Source organism: Dermacentor silvarum, chromosome 5 (genome assembly GCF_013339745.2).
Source record: "Dermacentor silvarum isolate Dsil-2018 chromosome 5, BIME_Dsil_1.4, whole genome shotgun sequence".
Classification (NCBI taxonomy): Eukaryota; Metazoa; Arthropoda; class Arachnida; order Ixodida; family Ixodidae; genus Dermacentor; species Dermacentor silvarum.
The window spans coordinates 25,869,212-25,893,216 of record NC_051158.1 but is presented as its reverse complement, the minus strand read 5'-3'; the positions used below and the strand labels follow the sequence as shown (position 1 = coordinate 25,893,216).

General features: G+C 47.5%; 1 protein-coding gene across 8 annotated transcripts in view; it reads left to right on the top strand.

Annotated features, from left to right (window-relative positions):
* Positions 1-24,005, top strand: part of LOC119453120 (ubiquitin carboxyl-terminal hydrolase 7-like) — a 70,452-nt gene that overhangs the window by 24,565 nt on the left and 21,882 nt on the right. For all 8 annotated transcript variants that reach the window (XM_037715121.2, XM_037715120.2, XM_037715118.2 and 5 more), the window contains exons 8-21: positions 853-983; positions 1,523-1,577; positions 2,196-2,450; positions 3,276-3,696; positions 4,864-4,933; positions 5,653-5,794; positions 6,467-6,622; positions 10,043-10,235; positions 12,096-12,163; positions 12,448-12,602; positions 14,875-14,974; positions 18,278-18,345; positions 20,427-20,535; positions 21,605-21,682. In XM_037715121.2, coding sequence (XP_037571049.1) covers positions 853-983; positions 1,523-1,577; positions 2,196-2,450; positions 3,276-3,696; positions 4,864-4,933; positions 5,653-5,794; positions 6,467-6,622; positions 10,043-10,235; positions 12,096-12,163; positions 12,448-12,602; positions 14,875-14,974; positions 18,278-18,345; positions 20,427-20,535; positions 21,605-21,682 — 2,001 coding nt within the window. The remainder of the gene's footprint in view (positions 1-852; positions 984-1,522; positions 1,578-2,195; positions 2,451-3,275; positions 3,697-4,863; positions 4,934-5,652; positions 5,795-6,466; positions 6,623-10,042; positions 10,236-12,095; positions 12,164-12,447; positions 12,603-14,874; positions 14,975-18,277; positions 18,346-20,426; positions 20,536-21,604; positions 21,683-24,005) is intronic.

Below are 24,005 nucleotides of genomic sequence, written 5' to 3'. Positions count from 1 at the left end.
AATAACCAACTAGCCCAGTCGCTAGTTGGTTATTCATACTGGTAATACGCAGCGCAAGAACAAACACAGGGGCGAATAGCAGACAGCGCTTGTCCGTGTCTGCTATTCGTCCCCGTGTTTATTCTCACGCTGTGTTATTACCAGTATCAACTGTTTAGCCAGGAATGTATTCAAATAGTAAATTATAAGTATCAGCATTCTGTTCTGTCTCATTCATTGTTGTGTTTTCATCCACTCATGTTGTACGCTCCTGCAAAGGCTATTAATTAGTAAATGAGACAATTCCCAGTCCTAAATGTTTGCCTAGATTGCTTCAGTAGTATCTATACTACTCGTTTACAACCAATTTAGCTAAAATTATACTTCGTTGCAGTTGCAACATAAAGGTCGCCTGCAGCGCAAGGAAACGTCGTGCTTTCTTATGCACCTAATGTAAGCTACATTGTTTTTCGAAGGTTCGCGTGTGCGAACCGTCGAAGTGTTCGGCAACAGATGAATCGGCAATAGATGCTTTTCTTAGCTTTTTCTTGACGCAAGGGGTCATCAAGTAGCAGAGACGTCTCGAAGATGTGTTCCATTACTCGGGCTCGAAGCTGTCCCTGCTGCCAACGTATAAACGGTCTCCAATGCTAGCCAGAATTCAATTGGAGCGTACCCTTAGTACTTGCTGTGCAGGGCGCAAGAACAATCCATACCCCGACCATACCACTTCATTGCTTTGTAAATGTCTTCGGTCCCTTTTTTTTTTTTGTCGTTCTCTTCCGCCCTGTTTGCTGAACTGCTTCTGCGCTTGCTCTGCGTGCTGCTGTGTGTGTGTTTGCTGAACTGCGCTGAACTACTTTTGCATTGCAGGCTGTCTACCAGATGCCCACCGAGAGCGATGACTCGTCCAAGAGTGTGGCACTGGCGTTGCAGCGGGTGTTCTACGAGCTACAGTTCTCCGACCGACCTGTTGGCACCAAGAAGCTCACCAAGTCCTTTGGGTGAGCAACAACTCGTCATTGTTTATTCTGTAAAAGAGATCTTCTGCAAAATAGTGCTCAAGCATATGGATTCTAGTGCGACGGCTAGTTGAGGTTCATTCGATATTTTCATAAAAAATAAAAGAAAACATACAGGGCATTAGTGTATGGGTTGTAGCAAAAAGAAAACTTTATCCCTGCATTACGAAAACACAGTTGCATATCAAAGAAAATTTAGACACTTTTTTTAACCTATAATTCTGTTCATGTTCTGTATATTTATACAGAAAGAGGAAAGGGTAATTAACGAGTAATCTCATTGTTGAACTGTCCGCTGCTGAAAATTCAAGAAATGCTACTATGGACATTGTGTTACGCTTCCTGTGCTTAAGCACTTTTAGGCATCAACTCTTGCATAGAATATATGATGCATGGGGCATTTACAGGGTTGATCACGTAATTTGTGTTGCCCAGCTAGCTGGCCAACTTGCTCAATGAAGTACCACGGTATGATCGTTACTGGCGTCTGATGACACTTTGTTTCTCTTATTGTTCGGCAGGTGGGAAACCTTGGACTCGTTTATGCAGCACGATGTTCAAGAACTCTGCCGAGTGGTGAGTTTCATTTTGGTGACTTGACACTCCGTTTTGTGCAAGTAACGCTGGCTGTGGACAAGGTTGCGGGTTCGATTCCAAGCCCCCACAGCTTAAACGTTTCCAACGGGACAAGGTTAAAGCTACTGTAGCACTGCGTTATTGAGTTCACATGTCATATAAAGGCTTGTGCGCATATTCAATATTTCAATGTTGAACAGGTTGACTCAGCCCTCGCATGATTGGTCAGGACGGCGCTTTCGTCAGCTAAGACATCATTCTGACCAACCATGCTAGTGAGGCTGAGCAAATGGTTCGAAAGAAGTTCGCATCCCTGCTCACCGTAAAAAATAATCTCGACATGTGCGCAATTGTGAAAAGCACGTCTCGAAGACGTGCATCTCTTACGTCCCACGAAATCCGAAATGACGAGGTTTTCCTGCAGCAGCTCTTCAATCTGGGGGACTGAATTCGAATGGCAGGCTGTTTGATTTCCGAGCTGAAAACTTGCCGTTGTTTGTGCTGCCCCCACCCCTGTTGACAGTAGGCCACGCGTTTTTTAATGATGTTTTAAATGTTTATTAGGCAGTACTTTGTTTCAAATGATGAGTTTACAAAGTCACGGTGCTTTCTTGCCAGCTGCTGGATAACATGGAGAGCAAAATGAAAGGCACCTGCGTGGAAGGCACGATCCCACGGCTCTTCGAGGGCAAGATGATCTCGTTCATCAAGTGCAAGCACGTGGACTATGCGTCGCGACGCATGGAGCCCTTCTACGACATCCAGCTCAACGTCAAGGGCAAGAAGAACATCCACGAAAGCTTCCAGGACTACTGTGCCACCGAGTCGCTCGACGGCGACAACAAGTACGACGCCGGCGAGTACGGGCTTCAGGTGCGTTTGCCTTTCTTCTCTTTGGGACCACAATAGCCGTTTTTGGGTTTGTTTGGCTCTCGACATTGTCCGTAGGCCCCACCGCAAAACAAGCTACTTGCGATTTCCGTCACATGTGACTGAGATCGCACGTCCGGTGGGATGAAAATCGCATCATGTGAAACAGGCTTAATACTATATTGGAACTGAGGTTCGGGTGCAAAAATTAAAAACGGGCAGTTTCTCTCCGTTGTTTCTGTCCTCTTAATGACACCAGTGTGTAAGAAAGAAAATCTACCTGCCCTATTCATTCAAATCTCGGCTGATAGTTTTTAGGGACATGGATTGCGAAAGTCTTAGATTGGCTTAGATTATAGGATTACGTTAGAGCCCTCAGAACTGGAAAAACTGACCACAGCTAGGCTAGGGCCAGCACTAAAAGACAGTACTGTAGCCATTACTATCCGCAGCCACACAGTACTGCACTGTAACAGTACACCATTATGACTGTGCAGTGCTGGGACAATCATTTCTTTCAAAGTTAGCTTTCAGAGAAATGCGGGCATGGAACATATGGTTTCAGTACAGCACTGCCTGCAGCAAGTGAGCTGAAGGAAGTGCGTGGCTTGTGCTGCACATTTGTGATAAATGCCATTTGCATTTCGTGCATGTTGTCTACTATTTATCTTCGTCGACTTGCATGGGGGAGGAAAGTTTTTTTTTCCCCTCAACACCCTGAATTTGGGGGGCCGGCCTAGACTCGAGTAAATGTGGTACCTATGTGTCGGTGCTTTATTGTCCCTGTGGTCTGACTTGCAACGCTGACCTGTTGTCTCGCCTGCTCAGGAGGCCGAGAAGGGCATCATCTTCGCCTGCCTGCCGCCCGTGGTGCACCTGCACCTACTGCGCTTCCAGTACGACCACGTGACGGACAACAACATCAAGATCAACGACCGGTTCGAGTTCCCCGAGCGGCTCAACCTGAGCGAGTTCCTCACCGAGGGGGGCGCCAACTCGAGCGGTCCGGCCACGTACACGCTACACGCCGTGCTGGTCCACAGCGGGGACAACCATGGGGGCCACTACGTGGTGTTCATCAACCCGCGCGGCGACGGCCGCTGGTGCAAGTTCGACGACGACGTGGTGTCGCGCTGCACCAAGCAGGAGGCCATCGATCACAACTTTGGCGGCACCGACGAGGACGTGGCCGTGAGCCGGCACTGCACCAATGCCTACATGTTGGTGTACATCCGGGACAGTGCCATCAGTGAGTGCCGCTTGCCGCGAGGCTGTCGTGGGGCCTTGGTTTGCAGTCAATGGGGAACCGCGACCTTGCATCCATGTGGTTTCCACTTGTCCCCACGCTTGGAGAGTTCGATTCGGCCTCGCTGTGCGATCGGATAGCCTCCTGGCTAGCCGAGATGCTCATGGCCAGAAAAAGGCAGTCTCTGGCTGCAGCTCACAGAGCAGGACAAATTTTTTTTCAACATTCAATGCTTCTTGAACAACCCACAAGGTTTCCATTTTAGCCTCGTTGCTACCTGGGCGGAATGCAAAGAGCTCTTGTACCTTGCATTGGGTGCATGCTAAAGAATGTCGGATAATGAAAATTAATCTGTAGTCCCACACTACGGCGTGTCTCGTTATCAGATAGGGGTTTTGGCACATAAAGCAACCGAATTAAATTTTTTGCGCTCTACAGGTGGACGACAGTTCTTGTTTTCACATTCCTCCACCTTGTGGATTTCTGCGAAACATGCCGTATTAGCACGTAAACATGTCATCACAGATATAACCCGAGGGGAGACTTCTTTCCGAAGAAAATAATTATATTACAATTAATACATATCACAAGCCCGAACGCGAGGCATGTTCTGAGGCTGGAAATTTCGAGAAAAAAAAAAAAGAATCGTTTTATTTGTGCAAGCACGGTAATTCTGCGATGGCCTGGTGGCGAGCATCTGCCTTGTATGTGGGAGGTACTGGGTTCAAATCTCTGTGCTACTGACAACCCACCTGTCTTTTCTTTAATCGGTAGAGACCGCTTGATGTTTTTTTACTTGTCGAGGTTTACATCTCGAAAAGGTGCCCTATAGAGATTTAGAAAGCCTTTGTGCCCCTTGTCCAGCCATAGTCTGCCTCGTTGACCGTCAGCCACGACTATGGCAAGCAGACTAGAGCTGCCGCCAGGTGCCTATATTTAAAATGGGCACCGGTGCACTCCCGGTCTGGTGCTCGGCCTTTACGTGATCTCAACGCTTGGAAAGGGGCGTTTCTCTCCAACCAAAGGATGACCCCACCTAGTGTGGGTGCTTTGGGATGCCATTGGGGAAATTGCCATTGATGGACCTTGTCACTGTTACGCTTGCACTGCCTCCAATTGCATCCGTTACTTAATAACGGTGTCTGTTGGTTGTCTGCTTGCTGTTTGCAGATGAGGTGCTACAACCAGTCACTGAAAACGACATCCCCGAACAGTTGGTCGAAAGGCTTCAGGAGGAGAAGTGAGTTGGCTGGCTTTGGCTGGACTGGGCTGTGGGGTGTAGAAGAAAAATGAGTGTGCAAATCTTACAGTATCGCAATAAAGTGGATTTAGCATTAGTAACCTTAAGGGGCCACTTTAATGCCACTTAAGTGCACACCAAATAATGACACATTATGTTACTGTGCACCCCATATACATGGGCCAATCACTCACGAGCGCAACCCTGTGCTCATAACGTACGATGGCAAAAAAAGGGGGGGGGGGGGAGGGGGGCTCACTTTAGCAACTACGCTATTCTGATGCGACGCCTCACTGTAGTGTCTTTCATCCATTTCATAATAGGTTGATTATTAGACGAGGAAATTAAGTAAGGTCAGTTCTATTCAAGACTGAAATTCGATTGCTGGTACGCAAGTGTGATGTCGCGGATTTCAATGTATTTTTTCGTATTTCGGCTGCTTTGGCTCAGCTAAGTTCCCAAAACTTGCAATGTTCAATCTTTGACTTCTTTAGAACACAATGTAGTGCATTTTTAATAGTGAATAATTAACTAGTCGCTTCTTTCCTTTTCGCACATTTTCTGTTTTACCAAGTGCCTTCTCGTTAAGAGCAGTGTTTTTGATATTGTGTAAGGGTAATTCACTAATACAGGTGAAATAGTCTGCGTAGCCATAGTCCACGACCTGTCGATAAAAGTTGGATGACCATTTTCGAGACGATTGGCCGCTCTCCTCGCAGGCGCCAGGAGGCCCTGAGGAGAAAGGAACGGAACGAGGCACACCTCTACATGGGCGTCCAAGTGCTCACCGAGGACAACTTCTCCGGCCACCAGGGCAACGACCTCTACGACCCCGAGAAGGCCCACTACCGGAACTTCAAGGTGGGCCTTTGGTGCTCCCCGCTTTGTCATTGCAGTGCACAGCCTTCTCGCGCCTTTCGTATTCGGACCGTAAAGCTGCAGTGAATGGTCTGGCTTAGTTTCTAAATGTATTCAAGTTTCTACATACAGAAAATCCGTGCCACTAACTTTATCAAAGGTAATGGAGAGCTTTAAAAATAGTGGACCTAGGAGTCTTAGCATACCCAAGGCCCTCGTTACGTTGTTTTGTACTCCTTTTCAGTTTTGTGTGCCCAGCAATGGTTGACGAGGTAGACGAGACTTATACTACTGCTGTGTGTGCGTTTAGCACATTTGCATATTCCTAGAAAACATGAACCAGCAAGTACTGTAGCTTGATTTTGATCTGCTAACAATTTTTCCTCATTAGCACAGCATTAGGCATATTGTAGTGTTGTGTATTGTGTATAGTAGTGCTCATGTTTATCTACAACCTTGGTAGCACATGGCTGTCCTCGCCTACAGATGAAAACTGCTGTCGCGTAGCATTTAGTTGGTCCTCTTGTGTTGTCCCGACGCCGACATTTTATGACATCTCGATCTCTGCGCTCTTGGTACACAAGATTCCTTCTCACGTGTTCGGTACATTTGTTATCTGGGCACGCTGGAGTTTGGTTGAACGAGATTGCGAAGGTAGTCTCCTCTTGTGTCCAGGTAAAAAAGCTGGCGACGCTGCGAGAGTTGCTGGAGTTGGTAGCGGAACAGATGGGCTACCCGTTGCAAGGCATTCGGCCGTGGGCCATCACGTACCGCTCCAACCAGACCTCTCGCCCGGCTGCCATCGACCTTGATGCAGACCTCAACAAGACGGTGAGTGGTGCTCGTAGGACGCCGTTACGTGTTAGTCGTGAGGAGTATCAGCGAGAGCACTGAATTTGCTTCTAAACGATAATTGCTTAAATGTGCGGATTTGAATCTGGCATGTTAATATGCAAGTAGTAGTTTTCCCGTTAATCATGCTGTGCTAGAACGATAATTGCTTAAATGTGCGGATTTGAATCCGGCATGTTAATATGCAAGTACAGTCGACGTCCGATTTCCCGGACCCTCAAGGGACCGCGAAAACGTCCGGAAAATCGGGCAGTCCGGAAAAACGAATGCACGTGAAAACGCACCTTTTTGGTAGGTATTTTTCGCTGACGGAGAGGGTCACGGCCGGAGTACAAGATTCTCATTGCTATTCAGCCAATGCATCGTTTAGGTGGCTCTGAAAAGAGCCGTTAAAAAAAAAAAAAATTCGACGTAGAGGTGCTACCTCATAGGTCAGCACTTGGGCGCAAAGAAGTCGCTTATTTTCTTTTGCACGGTCCGCTTGCCCGCGATCATGTCTGCCTCAATTTCAGTCAACGTCATGTTGCCGCTGTACACCGATGACAGTGTCATCAGTGCTCGCGTCAACTCCGAGCTCGTTGGCTGTGTAGGAGCTGGCTCTTCGTTCTCGGTGTCGGAGTCGTCGGAATCCTCCGTAACTTGACGAATGATTTCGTCATCGGTCAACTCCGCACATAGCTCGAGGTCTTTGTCAGCGTCGGCGAAGCCCTCAAAGGTTATCCCGGCTGGAGTCGACACGCCGGCAGCGCGCAGATCGTCGAAGGCAACGTCCGCGGATGGCAGTTCGTCAGTTCGTCCACGGAGGGCAGTTCGCGGTTGGCAGTTCGTTCGAAGGCGCGGACGAAGACGAAGGAGCAGTCGGTGCCATCGCTGTAAACGGCGAATCCGCTCGACGAAAAGCGCAGCACGAAACAGCTAGGAACTCGGTGGATGCTGAAGGTCGGGAAACGTGATCACTGGAGATAGCGCGCAGCAGCAAACGATCAACCGCAGACACGACCGCAGAGCTGGCAGAGCTGACAAAACAACACGCGAACGAACACAGTGAGGTTTGGCTTGGCTAAGCTACGGCTGGCAACGGATTGACACGTGCGGTTTCGAGGTTACGGCAGCCGCGGCGCGGTGCATGGTGGGTTCGAGGATATGAAAACAGCCAAAATGGCGGCGTCGGTGGTGACTTTCGGTCGGCGGTTAACAGTAAAAAGTCCGGGAAATCGGATGGCGAAGGCTATAAGCGTCCGGAATTTCGGACTTTTTAATACATTGACTCTATGGGGAACTTGACGGTGCCACAGATGAGTCCGGGAAATCAGGCACGTCCGGAATTTCGGGCGTCCGGGAAATCGGACGTCGACTGTAGTAGTTTTCCCGTTATCATGGTGTGCTAGAACGTACTCATCTGGCTACCGGTTATAGAATCAGAATACTGGTTATAGCGCGGTTCCTTTAAGCGTGCGACCATAAAATTGGCGCACAGAGCATGGCTTTTTCTAGGAGGCGTTGAGCATGGCCGCACGGTTGCCCGCGCGCAAACGCGGGGGAGCGGGAGCGCGGGCGTGCGTGGAGACCAGCGGCGAAAAGCGAAACAAAAAGTCGCAGTTTCCCCTGAAAGGGGAAACAAATTTACTATTAGAGTATACGGAGTAAGGATAGTAGTTTTATCGCCTGCATAAACTTGGCCACATCCACTTATTAACTGAATTAACAAGCATGGCGTCGGCGCACACAAGTAAACATGAATAGATCGCACTCGACGACTGCAGGCAAGCACTGTAAATAAAAAAATCACAGGCCTGCGTGGCACACTCAGCACAGTCACAGCGTAAGCTGGTTGATCGGCGCAAGAGTAGCTCCAATTTCAGCACCACGCACAACAGGGTCTTCGCGGCAAAGTCTCTTCGCAGAATTTGACGAGAACGATCTGAACTGTCCACCCGGCATCGACGGCGAGCGGTGGCTTGTAATGCTCTCTGCACAGCAGTCTGCTGAACCCGATGATGCCTGGTTACAGCAGCGGTTTGTACCTTGCGAGGAGATGCTATAACGTGTACCGAAGAGGTACCCAGAATACGTGGTGCACATGTCACATCGGGATCGCGTCGATTGCGCGCCTCGTCTGAATCGCATCTCGTCGTCTGCGCCTGCGCACGCGGCGTTTGCAGACAGCTTAACTAGTAGGTGCCACCATACTGGCGGAGGCTTGGGTCGTCTGTGCCTGCCTATAGGACGCGTTTATAGGGCATTTTTCTGCTGCCTTGATAGCAAGCGCTTGCGTGGCTCAGGGGTAAAGTATCAGACTCCCGTGCAGCGGGCCTTGGTTCGATCATGGCGAAGACCGGGTACTTTTTTTCGCATTTCCGGCAATGGCAGTTACACGGCGGCGGCGGCATCGCGAACTGAAACGGCTATTGGAATGAGCCCACGACAGCTTACGCTGTAAAACGCAGGTGTGAGCAAACGTGCCGGCAGTAGCGACCGAAGGTTCGTGTGGTCTATTGCTTCAACAAACTGAGCAGCGAAAGCGCAGCACATACAAAGGTCAGAGCTGTGTGGAGATCGCTTTCAAGATACGGTGCGCGCGACAGCCCTCAGCCTCGCAAAGTACGCAGTGGCTTGCAGAGAAAGCCGTGCCCCCTCCCTCCTGCGCTGCCTTCGCGCTTTCCTCCTTTCGGGTGGGAGATTGAGTCACCAGTTCCCCTTGCGCCAGGTCGCAAGATACGCATCGAGTGCTGCAGCTAAACGTCGCCTCCCTTCCCTCCCTCCCTCCCATCCCCCCACGGCCTTCCGTATGACGAGTCGTCGCGTTTGCTATCCGCCGTACGTTCACTCTGTGAAAGCATGCGTCCCTAGCGCGCTTTCACTCGCACATACGCATACAGCAGCATACAGAATTTTTTTTTCGTTTCTTTTTTTTTTCCAGGAGTGGGAGTGTGCGCATGGAGACCAGTCTCCAGACGAAAATAACAGCGTTCTTCCGCTGATGCCGCACTTGTCAGGAGAACTTGGTTTCTGTGCTGTGTTGCGATTGTGTTGCATGTGTCTGTGGATGGAATATGTGATAAATTGTTTGAAAGGGTGGGTTGCCCGTTTGGTATAGGCAAAAGCCGAAAAAAACATGCTTTGGTTATAACGCGGTACCACTTATAGCACAGATTTTTACAACTCTCGCGACTTACGTTATAAGCGAGCTACACTGTAATGCACTAGAAATTGTGATCGAATGATTTAGATGTAAACATCAAGCAGTCAGCTTGATGTTTGTCTAGTAAATCTTATTTTTACAGATGCTTGAATGTGCATGTTGGGAGAGAGCGTTGCAAGGTTCAAAGTGGACGCGGTTGGGATGGTGAGCGTCGGGTGCGGTGGCGTTTGCCTAACCCAACCGTGTCTTTCGCGCAGGTTATTGATCTATCGGAAAATTTGAACCCATGGACGATCTTCATGGAAACGATAGCCCCCGATCAGAACATGGACCGGCTGCCGGACTTTGACAAGGAGACAGACGTACTGCTCTTTTTCAAAATGTACGATCCGCGGCTGAAACAGATTGCGTACTGCGGCCACATCTACATGCCCATCGTCGCCAAGGCCAGTGAGTAGCTTGGACCGCACTTGCGCTGCCTGCTGAAGCACACCTATCTGTGTCTATCTGCATCTGTTCTTTCCTGTCCTGTATCTGTCTCTGTGAGCAACCCGTGGTGGTCAAAATAATACGGTGTCCCCCACAACTGCGTGCCTCGTAGTGTTGTGGCTCTGGCGCGTCAACGAACAACCACAACAGAGAAAGGTGTAGTGCCGACGATCGCTACGAGATGGCACCAGAGTACCGCGCGTCTGTTCTTTATCTTCTGTCACTGCGTTTCATTGGCTAACAAATGTTAAACGTCATCCCTCGACGCACGACACGCCTGCATGTATCGGAAGTTTCTCTAATGTTATCGATAGTTCTATCCGTTGGCTGTTGTCACGAAAGCTTTTCGTAATCTGATTGTACGCACGCTGTGAATTATGTAGTGCTTTCTGGAAACCACGCGGGCACCAGCGATCACTCTGGAACCTTTGAGTCGCGTATAAAAGCAGACGCGCTTGACCTGCTGATAAGATTTGCGACCATCGCCGACTCTGCTTGCTGCTATCGTTGTGCTTGAGTGTTACTTGTTTTGCAACGCTTTGCTCCATCTGCAACATGCCGCACGAGAGACAGATTGTCCGCGTTGTCGGGATACGGGGGGGGAAGCCAACGGCCCTCTGCCTCGACACACCGAGTCTCGCGGTTGACGCATGCCTGCCCATCAACCGCGGTCCACTACAAGCTCGAGACAACAATAGACGACAACCACGTCTACACTCAGAAAGCATTTATTACGACTGCAACTAACACTTCGAGCAGGCCAGCTAGCTATAGTTGACATCGCTGTGGGTTCCCTCGAAGAGAATAATACACTAAGTTAGGAAGGGCTTCCGACTTACCAACTGGGGAATACGGGCGGCCGCAACGTCAGCCGCGGCAAGAATGCGGTTGACTAACCACGTGCGGGAATACGGGAGCGGCGGCGGAGACTTCGCTATCGCCGCTTGCTGGGGACCAAAGAGACCAGGGGCGATGTCAGCGGGATCTCACGTGACCCACCCGGTGGCGCTGATAGCGCTTGCGATTCCCGTGCACCGCCCGCGGAAGGAAAGTTTCTCCTCTCCCAACTCTCCCTGGCGCGCATGCGCCTGACGCGACGTTCGCTGCGCGTGCGGCGCTCATGGGACCCGAGGATTCCCACAGCGCCAACCAGTAAATTGCGAAATGAAAACACGCATAGAGCTGTGCTCAAATTTTGCATTAGGGGGTATTGTAACCGCGGGTGACTGTAATTCTGGTTAAGCCTGTGGTATAGCACCGCGCATGGCACTGCATTGGCCGAGAATACCCGTCAGTAGTCACCTGTGGTCGTGACAACAGTGCCACAGCTTCCAACTCTTGCGCTTTTTTTTTTTTTTTTGGTAATGGCTCTGAATTTGCACTCGTACCACGATTCTATGAATGTTTTGTCAAGTTTTATGAGAATAAATTTTGAAAGCAATAACGTTTAGCTCGCTGGTCTCTGACCGTCCCCTTTGAAGTGTTCCGGTGATGGTAGCGTACAAGTGTGGCACTTGCTTCAAGCAAGTCTATTCCGATGATTTCTTGTAGCAGGCAGAATTAGCAACATTAAAGTTGCCAAAAGAGAAAGTGATCTTATAAACATTGTTGCTTTGTGGTCTCTGCTGTTCCTAATTTGCTGCTGCTTGTGCACTGCATCAAAAGGTAAATTATCAATAATAAAGGTTGAGTTATACCACAAAAGGTGTTTGCTGATAGCATCCCCTATTTCTGAAGTTCCCTTTGGTGGAGTTCGTGCGAGTTGTGAAACGGTGCTGGCATGCCGTGCGTGACACTTGGCAAAAATGTGTTGCTTTGCAGAGGAGCTGGTGCCATTGCTAAACAAGCGAGCAGGCTTCCCAGCTGACACGGAATTGGTGCTGTATGAGGTAGGCCTTCGTCAAATGCTCCATTGAAATCATTTTTGCATATTTAATTAATGTCTTACCTATTTGATTGGACATACTTCTTTTTTTATTTGTTACTGTGATCATTTATTCTTTATTCTTCCACTGTTACTTGAGGAAGTTCAATCCTGCCTATGCATTACGTTGAGATTCTTTTAGTGTCGTCGTGGGGTAATGTATCTTGCGGTGTAGAGCAATATGCTAATAAGTAATAGTAAATACTGTACTGTTTCTTATTGTTATGCATTTGGCTCGCCATGTTTCAGGAGGTGAAGCCGAACATAGTGGACCGAATCGAGGACCTGGAGCTTCCACTGGAAAAGGTTCTGGAGGAACTGATGGATGGTGACATCATTGTCTTCCAGAAGCTTGACCTCAACGTGGACGAGTACGAGCTGCCCACAGTCAAAGACTACTTCAGGTCGGTGGACGGTTTGCAAAACGGTCTTTCAACCACTTTAAACCTCCCTCCTCAATTCCCTGTGTTCAGTTCATCCCCACGGTTAGAAAAAAAGACTGGCTGCCACCGAACCTTGGGTGTCTTTAAACATGCTCACAGTTTGTAGGTTTTGTCACGATGGTTGTGGGTTTTTATTGCGTATTTGGACATTAAACGGAGGAGTGCATACTTGCAAGAGGACATCTATTTCTCCTGAAGTGTGCACTGCCTGATCATTTCCTCGATGTGATACGCTGAGGAACTGAGAAAGGTGGACTCTCTACAAAGCAAAGCATATTCGCCCAAGCCAGTCTCCGAGGTGCAAGTCTCTCGCTGGTGCATGAACCGAAGCACGTTCGAGCAATCGTGTTCTCCTGTGTTCTCCTGTGGCTGTTTTTGTTGACATTTTAGACCTAAAACCGATACTGTGCTTGTCGGTCTAGTCCATGGGTTCTCAAAGTGGGTTCCGTGGAACCTTGGGGTTCCGCAGGCCCCTGCTCGGGGTTCCGCGAGCCACTGATAAATTTCTGTGGTTCTGCGTCACCAAGTGGCTAAAACGGCGAAAACGAGGCGCGCTCGATCCACAGAACCTCCATTATTCATGCGCAAGTGTCAAAAAGCACATCACAGCGCCTAACGGCAACACGCCAACTGCGCAATAAATCCGCAAGCAGCTTGTAGCCATCCAACCTCCGAAAACGGGCAGCGCGCCTAAGCTTTCGCACTTGAATCTCGGAGGCCGTAATTTACCAACATGCGCATTTCTCCCGTTTGTAGATAGCGTAGGTGCCGATTGCGTGCGCACTGACGTGTACGTTGGAGGAATAAAAAAATGAAGGAAAAAAAATGCGCGGAATGTCGCAAATACGCGCCTCAGAAGAGAAAGAACGGCGGTAGCGTCCAACCAAAACGAAGCGGCGCAGTCCGCATCGCCGTGGTCCTCAGCGGCAATCGTGCGTGGCACTTCATTGACAGCAACGCCGGAGCGCTTCGTGCCTAATTGTGCCCTTAAAGACTTTATTCTTGCGTTTTATTCACAACTGCGTAGTCGCCATCCATGCTAACGTCGATGGCGACCGCGGCTTCGTCCGCACTTCTTGCAGCGAACGGTAGTTTCGTTTTGACTTGGTGCGTGCGTCGGCCGCCTGCCTTCTGAACCGCAAGGTCGCCGTTCATAATCGCGTCGATAGCGGCCGCGGTTTCGGCAAGAAATAGTTTTGCTTCGACTCAGTGCAAAGCTGTCGAAGATTAAGAGCATCGGCTACATCGCGATGGACGGACAATTTGTTGGCGAGCAGCTGACTGGCGAAAAATAATCGGGATGTACGCACGCGAGGCCTTCGCTGCTGCTAGTGCTAATCAGTCATGAGATGATGAGAATTTCAGCTTGTGCACTGGTGTTGTGCTAAATATAAACAGGATTTGCCGATTCATTGCGTAAATAAAAGCGTGTTGACGTAGTTAAGCGTTTGTTTTCTTGATACCTTCGACATTCGGTTATTTAGGACATCTTAATTTGGGGGGCGGGTTCCTTGGCGCTTCATGGAGCTTAGCAGGGTTCCCTGGAATGAACATGCTTGAGAACCCCTGGTCTAGTCTATGCGTCTGATCTCGTGCTCTTATCTCCGATGAGGTTCATTGGTACATATTTACGGAGAGCTGCGTGCAACGGCTTTTCACCAGCCACTCCTCCAGCCCTCGGCAAATTTTTGTTGCAGCTATGCTATCTGGGCTGCTAGGCTTACTTGTAAACCTGTACGTCTTGCATAACACTAAGGGCAGGAGGTGGTGTCGCAACGAAGTCTGAATATGTGTGCAGGTCCGAAAAGTGAAGTGACTAAGAAATAGGTCAGCGATTGTTTTTTTTTTTTTTTTTTTTTTTTTTTTTTTTACATTCCTGCTTTCAGAATAGATATTTTAAGATATGTGTGGACAACTTTGCTTTGCTATGACCAGTACTGTGTTGGCTTCTGCGTTTTCGGTTTCAGTATAACAGAACACCGCCCCATTAAAATTAAGGAACTAACCATTTTTTTTTTGGGTTACTTTATTATATATCAGTGTTGTATCGGTTTTTATGGCATCTTGAGTGCTCCCGATTTGGGCCCTGCAAATCAGGAGCATTAATTAAATGTCACAGTGCTTGAATACACACTAACTAGCCCAACTATCTTGTTTGGTGGAGGGTTCTCTACACCACGTTTGCATTCCATTGCTTTTTTTTTTAATCTCCCGTCTTTCTCAACGTTTGCAGGGACCTCTTCTATAGGGTTGAAGTGACGTTCTGTGATAAAATGATCCCTAATGACCCGGGATTCACAATGGAGCTCTCACTCAAGATGAACTACGACCAGGTGGGTCACCTTGGTTCGCCTCGTAGAGAGCGGCGCAAAATGTTACGCCTACTCCACATTCGGCGTTTTTGCCAGCGTCTCCTGGCACTGCATCTCTCGGCGTCACATGAACGGTGCCAGAGAGGATGCTGGCACCGATCAAGTGATATTCAATTGTTAAATTACATTCGGCCACCCGTCACCGCAATAATATTGACTTGCTTACTTTGGGTTCTGTTTATCTTGGGCCACCTGGGAGATCTACAATATGAAAAATGTTGAAGACGGCACGCACGAAGGTTCGAGTGGCTGCTTTCACAGACAGCGCCATCGACATTGCCGTTTTGCGGCAGTGCACAGTGCTAACTGGTTGCTGTGGCAGTCACTTGCGAAAGTGGCCAGCACCGCGGCCGCACGCCAATTGGTCTCCACTCATCGAGTCTTCCGGCGGGGCGCCGAGATCTGGCATGTCCGGACCTCGGCGCTTCGGCTTGTTGCCTCCCTTGGTGTCGACGCCCAGTGACGAAATTCCAGCAAACACCAATAAAGATGACGAATGTGGGACGAATGTGGGCAAAATGGCGTGTTTGAATGCCTGCCTCTTGGTAACATGAATCAGCCTACCAATTTGCTCAATGTTTCAATGCGGGGAAGTTCTGGTGCATGACTTCCTGAATTGATTATCTTCGAGGTTGCGCCCATCACAACACATGCTTGTTTTCGGTAGCATACTTGTTATGGATTCATGGAAAGGCTGATATTTGTACAGGCTGTAAAATAGTCGCATGCTCTACATGTTCTTGGAACTTGAAAGAGGTAACACCATCAGGCGCCAAATAATTGTCAATTGGAATTTTAGTTTCCGTTTTCCTTGCATCTTTGGAATCGTGAAGTGTGTAGCTGCAAATTGTCAATGAGTAGGCAATTATGCAGATTGTGGACTTCTTTAAATTACAGGAACATCAGATATAAGAACATCTGTATCATTTCTAGCATATTTAGAAAGCACTTATACAGCTTTTTAGATGTATCACATTTTAATTGTCATGATTTTTGGCATTCACTATTGTGCGCATGGTGCCGGAAGTGCTTATTGATCATGCGACAAGCGATAGCGATAGAACAAAAGATGTTTAACATTACATTAGAAAAAAGGTGGCAGTATGAACAGAGTAAATCTGGGTAGTTGATATTTTGCTGGCGGTTAAGAGTTAGTTGTAGTATGGAGAAGAAACGGTAAATGTCGTCTAGGATGCATGTTGGTCCAACTCGAATTATAAAGGGGAACCAATAATTTTCCCGATAATAAAATATGGTAGGATAATATGTTGGGTGTTACCGATTTTCAGATGGTACGCTTTATTTTCCGGTTCACATGAAGATCGTATCAACGAGATTCCACTGCATTCAGTATTTGTAACTATAAATATTTGTCAGAATAGTTTTTCGAATATTTCAATGTACGAGTCTGCTCAATCATACGCGAAATTTGCCCTCTCCATAGAGTTTTGGGTATGCAAAAAAAACTTGTTCTTAGTGCTCTACTTGTGTTTTCAATAAGGAAGGCTTCATAACGTGCAGTGTAACGGCAAAAATTTGATAACATTAATAATAGGATGTCATAGTTTTAATACATATAAAACAGTATACAGTGGAACCTTGATTATATGGCTTTGAGGGGACCACGCAAAACCGTCGTAAAATCCGGGTGTCGTTTAATCTAAAAACTAAGAGTATAGGCAGTGACGCTCAGTCTTGCTCAAAAAAACATGCATAGACCACCTGAATAAGCCCGCGGCACGAACCTGCACTGCTCCAAGGAAGGTAGATTAAATTATTTAAAAAATTGCCAAATTTATTCGATTGTAATGAGAGTATTTTTCGTTGCTTGAACTCGACCCTCGCATTACGTTCAAATAATATCAAAATCAGCACATGTTAAAATAAATTTTCTAAATCCTTTGATTTTTAGCGTTACGTTGGCAACCTGTAACTTTACGTCTCGATCCAATCCGTAGGCAAGTCAACCTAAGTGAAAACTTGTTTTTGGTTGGAATCGACGCTGTTTTCGCTATTCCTGTGACTGGTTACGATGCTGCTATATATACCCTACAGCCTTTTGTGGTTCGACTTCGTTCATTTGCAACGTTATGGCAACGCAGCGCATTCGGTATGACGGCCACTTAGAGAGACGAGCAATTTTGATGGCCGAGGAGCTGGGAAAGTCCGCCGCGGCCCGGTGTCTCAAACGTCAATTATTTGCGGATCGCGGGACCAGCGGCAGGCCCTCTTTAATTACGAGGCCAGTAGGAAAGGCTCTGTGGAACTTGAAGTGGCCTGGTACTGACCCCGAATGAAATGGTTGTGCTGTCTTTTAAGAAGTACTCTAATCTCAAACAAGCTTGGCGGCACAGCAGATTACTTGATTCTCGGGCGATCACTTCTGAAGATAGTTTCGCTTTTGCGAGACTTGTCTGCTCTCTTGGCGCTGATAGTGAGCTTAGGAGGGCACCAGAAACATTTGTCGGACGATTTCAATGTCGAGTCATGCGACATTTCGCGAAAGTGAAACTGTCTACGAAAGTGATCACCCGATAATACTGCCTAAAGAAAGCTCAGTCTCATTTTCTCTTCAGGCGACGATGATAGTGAAGAGAATGTTTCCAAATTACGATTCCTTGAATAAAGGTACCATTTCTTTTTCCGTTCATCTCGTGTTTCATTCGCGGTTTTATTTTATTTCGTGTGACTGGAAAGTCTCCCCTCTCATTACATTCGGATAAATACGGTATTGCGCAACTGTTATCAGCTGGCTGCAGTGTGTGCTCATGTGCCAGCCTGCGTCTGCTTTGGGCTTCTTTTTTTCTTTCTCGGACGGTACCAGGGAGGCGTCGTACGAGGCAGGGTCGGCGTACAATTGCGTCCTTTAATTGAGGTTATTAATACATTATTTCTATGGGCGTTCTGCCGGAACCAAACCAATTCGTCATAAAATGTGGGTCGGCGCATGACCAGGGGACGTATAATTGAGGTTCCACTGTATTTTACACATTTTACAGTGAATAATTTAGTCTGCTATGCAGCCAAGTTACATCTATACCATTTGTCATTAACTGCACCATCGAATGCCTTATACCGTTTCTTGGTGCTCTTTGGCCATTATTGACCCTTGCACCATTAAACCCCATACATCATCAATAATAGGATGGGGACATTGTTTTATAATAATAGTGAAAACAGCTGTTCATTATTCGAAAAGTGTATTCGATTTGGTCTGAAATTGTGTCCTTCATGTTACCTTTTTCTTTTCTTCCGACGGAACAGATTGCGCGGGCCGTGGCTCAGCGGTTAGGCACAGACCCTTATTTATTACAATTTTTCAAAGTTCAGAGGTGAGTACTCGTTTGAACTTTGCCGACTGTTTGCTTTTCTTTTAAATTTTTATTTATTTATTTATTTATTTTACATTTTGCTTTGCTTAAGCGTTGCCTGCATGCTCTCTTCATTCACTCTATCACGCAAAGGCACAACGAAGTCCTCAATGAAAATTGTGATCGTAGAGGGTAAGTTTGGCCACAAGAGCCACTGCGGCAGCGTGGCGGCGATGGTGTTACGTCACTTAGTGCAGGAATGCGAGAAGAATCATGGCCACGGTGTCCGTGCATTCTTAAGAATGCAAGAATCGAATCATGGCCGCAGTCTTACAGGGCAGAATACAGAACCACTCTTATACCTAATGCTGTCCTATTGAAAAGGGGGCAGAAGAGGCAATTTGAGTTTGGCTGTACGGTAGAAACCCGTTGATACATTTTTTAAGGGACTTTGGAAAAAACAACGCAACAGCTGGGAAGTTCAAGTGAGGTAGATGCCAAATCACCACAGCTCTGCACACGTGTAATTAATGGACACCTACTGTGTTCTGTAACATTTGCCTCTTTTCACTCTTATTATGCTTCACCTCGTAACACGGCTGTATTGCGTCGAAGCTAACTTTAGAGAGTCTGCAAAAGCTTCCCAACTGCGCAGTGGCATGGTTATCAAGACCGACGATCATGTACGGCTGCCATTTCGTACTTCTGAATTTGCCTCTGCACTGCTAAGCTCGTGTGATTAAAATGCAACATAAGATAGTGGGAACATTGCAGAATGGCGACGTAATCAAATGGGAACGTAATACATAGGAGTCAGTGGGTCGCGAAAATGCGAATGTAGCAGCCTGGAAAACACAACAGCTGTGAACATATCAACGGGGTTCCACTGTATTAAATCTCCTCTCGCAATTGTGAAAACGGCCACTCTTAACCGTGAGAAGAGTCTTGGCAAGCGAGAAGCCAACGAACACATGTGATATGTTCGATTGCACCTTGCGTGAAATTGGGGAGTTTTAGGGTTTTGCGCATCCAAAGTTGGGGGGGGGTTTGCAAACTGCCGGGCATACGAAAGAATGGAAAGCTATACAAAAGAACGCAAAAGGAGTACAATTCAAGCTGGGCGTGAGGTTTTGTTTGCAAAAGTTGCTTGGTTGCAGTGTTTCTAAAACTCGAAAGCTTGAGGGCTTTGCAAGTTTTGCTCGCAAATCAGTGGTATACTATGAACAGTGTATAATACAACACTTTTGTAATGCTCTTTAGGTGTCTCACTATGTGCAGTTAGGGAACTGTGATAGTTTTTATTGCTGAGCTAGAGTTGTAAATTTGATACTTTTCTTTTTTATCCGTTTTCAGGAATTTGAAATTTATGACCTAAATAGAAAGACATAGCCTGCTATAGCCTGCTCGTTTGATAGTTTATTACTACTGCGATTTCCCGAAGCGCACGCACCGTTTCTGGAGCTGGACATTTTTGCGTTCTGCTTTGACGATCGCGAAACTTCGAAGCGCGTTTAAAAATAGCCGCTTTGCGGGAGAAAACGTGAACTGCTTAGAGAGCGAAAATATAGTTTCTCCTCTTTCACGTCCGATGGCGCAGTGTGTCCGTGAGCGGCGCGGAAGGTCTCGAAAGCGGCGTTTCAAACCATCGATAGAGGGCTAACCATGCCCAATGGGCGTGGTATGGGAAGAGTTAAGGGATAATAAATGACGAAAGTATGATGATCTTGTCAAGTAGTATGCACTTTGCTAGTTGTAAATGTAAAAGTGTGCAGCGTTGATGCGCTGCTTTGTAAAAGTGAACTTGCGGGACACCACTGGTCCACACTTCAGTGGCACAGTTGTGTATGTAATGGAAAATGAAACTGATTTGTTGCAATATACTTTTGTGAGGCATTGCACATTTTTCTTAACGCATGAAGGACATCAGAGCACAATGTTGGGCTTCTGGTGTGCTGAAAGTCACTTCAGTTGAATTTAAACATTGAACACAGTGTTGTTGTTGAGTTAAGTTGTCAAATTAGGACGAGCTTTCCTTGAGCTGTAGTATTTAATTCGCACGTCGTGTCCCTCCCGTCCTTTCCATTTTTGTTTTCCCCGAGCAGTTACCGCGAAGGTCCCGGTAACCCGTTGAGGTGTACATACGAAGGAACGCTCAAGGACCTGTTAGTGTTCTTCAAGCCAAGGCAACCCAAGAAAATCTATTACCAACAGGTGGGACATTCTGCTTTACGTTTCCGTGGTGATGCTTGCAATGTTTCCTTTCCACCCTATTTCTTTGTCAGCTTCGCCTTATATGAGAGGCTGATAAGATTGGGTTGCTGTTTCAATGTGGCAGAGCAGTGGCACATTTCTGGCGATCCAGATTTTAGACTGAAGCATGAATCATAGCAAGAAATAAACCTTGGCAGGGGAGGCATTACCATATTTTTCCACGTGTAACCTGCACAGAATTCGAAAAAAGAAAAATTAGCAAAGGGGGGGAGCGCGGTTGTGCACGGCTGTAAATCCACACCATAAGGCGAAATTGGCATATATCCGGCAATGATTATGCGGGGTGCTTAAGATTATTTGATATTTTGGGGCAATCCCCATTGAGTCTGAATAATCTGGTGGCTGCTCTATATCGCCTTATATTAGTGTGCGTATGTTGTGCACAGCATTATTTTCTTGGTTTGGAGTATGGTTTGTGGTTCAACTATTTTATACTACTAATGCTAGTCTTGTTTTGTGTATTGATTCACCTGCTTGCCTTCTTACATTGTTCCTCTCCACTGTAATGCTGTGCTGTGAAGGCGCTGTGGGTACTCTGATTAATTAAATAAATTTTCTCGTGTCCCCCAACTCTGCATCCTTGCCGTATTATGATAGTGATCGCCCTTTAATCGAATAAATAGGGTTCCTACCAACTCTCCTGAATGTATCGTAAGGTTTACGAATTTGGCCTTAAAACAGTTAAGGCTTCTAAGAATGTTGTGTCAGGTTTCGAGAAAAATAAAATCCTTTTTGCGAAGTAATTTTGCTCATTGGTTCCCAAACCTTCTGTTGGAAGTCTTCTGATGGTGAAAGGATGCCTGAGGGGTGCTTGCTTACAGCAAGTTTATACAGACAAGTTGCTGAAAATGTCACTGATCTGTAAAAACGTGTTGCTTGTCAGTACTTTTGCTGTCACTGCTGGATTGGCAGTACTCTGACAATCCACTTAGACTTTTCACTTTCTTAGTCTCTACAAGCTACTCTTCTCTGATCGACATTCGGTCTCTTCCGTGTTTTCTCTGTGCAGTTGAGCATACGAATAAACGAACTGGAGAGCAAAAAGCAGTTCAAGTGCATTTGGGTCAACAACAAGTTCAAGGAAGAGGTGAGGTTGCCCGGTTCTGGCTTACCTGTGTGTTTTTTTTTTTTTTTTTTTTTCATGGAATACTTATCTGTAAATAGTTTTTTTTTGTGTGTGTGTGTGTGTGCTCTATTGTGCGTCCTTCCTTATTAGCTTCTCTTGTTGTAACAGCTGTGGGGCTTATTTCTGTCCGTGTGAAGGCCAGGCTCTTGAGTAAATAATACTAGGACAGCACAACCAGTACTGTGGTACCGGCTGTGACACTCTTTATGGTACATTCAGGGTGTCTACCAACCGGGAAAACCGGGAAAACAGGGAATTCTCAGGGATTTTGAATATTCTGGAAAAACTCAGGGAAAACTCAGGGAATTTGTGCCTCTATCAGGGAAAATTACTGTAGGGTTGGGCGAATATTTCATTGAATAATTCTATGTTCGTTATTCGCTTCGATTCGAATTCATGGATTCAATATTTTCGAATTATTCAGCGGTCCCGAATAGGCAGCCAAAAGCCACGGACGGTCGGTGCGCATCTCGGAGGCTATGCTTCACGTCATGGCTGCCATACATCAATCATAAATCTCGAAGGCTATATGTTTTTGCATTAAAGAGCCTGAAATGTGCGACGCAGAAGAGCAGAAACGGCGCTAGCGCACAACCGAAACGAAGCGGCGGAGTCCGCATAGCCATAGTCAGCAGCGGATATCGTACGTGAATGACAGCAACGACGGAACGCTTCGTGCCTATTTGTGCCTTTATTGCGTTTACCGCCGCGCATAACAACGCGTTGGCCGCGGGATTTCATAGTCGCCACCCATCATCGCGTCGATAGCTGCCGCGGTTTCTTTCGCAGCGGTTTCGTTTAGTTTCGTTTTGACTCAATACGCACGTCGGCCGCGTGCCTAAAGAGCTGCGTAGTGGCCATCCATGATCGCATAGATAGCGACCGCGATTTCGTCTGAAGTTGTTGCAGTGAACGGTAGTTTCGTTCTGACTCGGTGCGTGCGTCGGCCGGGTACGGTCACACTAGCGGCAAGTTGCCGCGCGTCAGCGCCTTGCTGCGAAGTCCACCGTGGCAATCGCGTCTCGCCGCGCGGCAGCGCGATATGATCTCGCGCGCTCTCGGAACGCGGAATCACCGTGAGCGAAAAGGGTGCGATCGGACAGCGTCCAGAAATCCCTCTATAGAACCGCGAGAGACGACAATCGTCAATTGATAACCCGGCGCAGAGCGGTGGAGGTCCGGTTGCCATTGGCTCCGTGACGTCACCCTCGTCGCTCTCGGCACCCTCGGCAAGCCGTAAAACCCCCGATTCCTGCCGCTTTTGCCGCACGCGTCATGATGCGTTGCCGCTCGCGGCATGACGCGGGCGTTTTTGCCGCTATCGTGGCCATACCCTTAAGCACCGCAAAGTCGCCGTTCATAATCGTGTCGATAGCGGCCGCGGTTGCGACAAGCAGTTGTTTCGGTTTGACTCGGGGCAAAGCTGTCGAGGTTGAAGCGCACCGGCTACATTACGATGGACGTGCGATCCGTTGGCGTTGAGCTTACTGGCGAAAAAATTATCGGGATGTGCGCGCGGTAGTGCAAAGAGCGTGTCGGAAATGATGGCGCGCGCCGCAGCCGTGCTGCGAAGGAAGTCGCGAGGCCTCGATCGCCGCTGCGAGAGCCAATCAGTCACGAGATGACGAGAATTGCAGCTTCCGCACTGCTTTTGTGCTAAATAGCGAAAGGATTTGCTCATCCATTATGCTAATAAAATCGTGCTGACGTAGTAAGCATTTGCTTATTGTTTTCTGCATACCCTGATAATTCGGACATTTTTTTTTCAATCACGTGAAATTCTAATTAACTAGGTTTTACTGTAATATGTGATATATACTGTTCAAACTATTCGATTCGAAATTATTTGACCAAATCACTACTCGCTACGAACCTCAAATATCCACTATTCGCCCGGCCCTAAATTAGCTGTAATTTAATTGAAAGGGAACGAAAGTTGCGGTAATGGAGGGAGGGAGGGGAGGCGACGTTTAGCTGCGCCACCAAATGCGTATTTATATAAAAATGTCGTGAGGCGAGAAGGTGGTAAAGACTTCGGACGCTGCTCGACGAGTGTCCCGTTCTGATCTCGTCGAAAACTTCCGAGCCGCCCCCAGAGGCCCAGGCAACAGTCACCAGCGCCGTGCGCGTTCGGTGCGAACGCGGGCAAAACGCCGACGGCGTCGACAACAGTTCGGCGCATTGCTGGTGCTGCTGCATGTCTAAGTTTATACTGCTGATCGATAAAACTACTATCCTTACTCCGTATAGCTCTCTACAAATTTGGTATCGCAATTGATGCTTC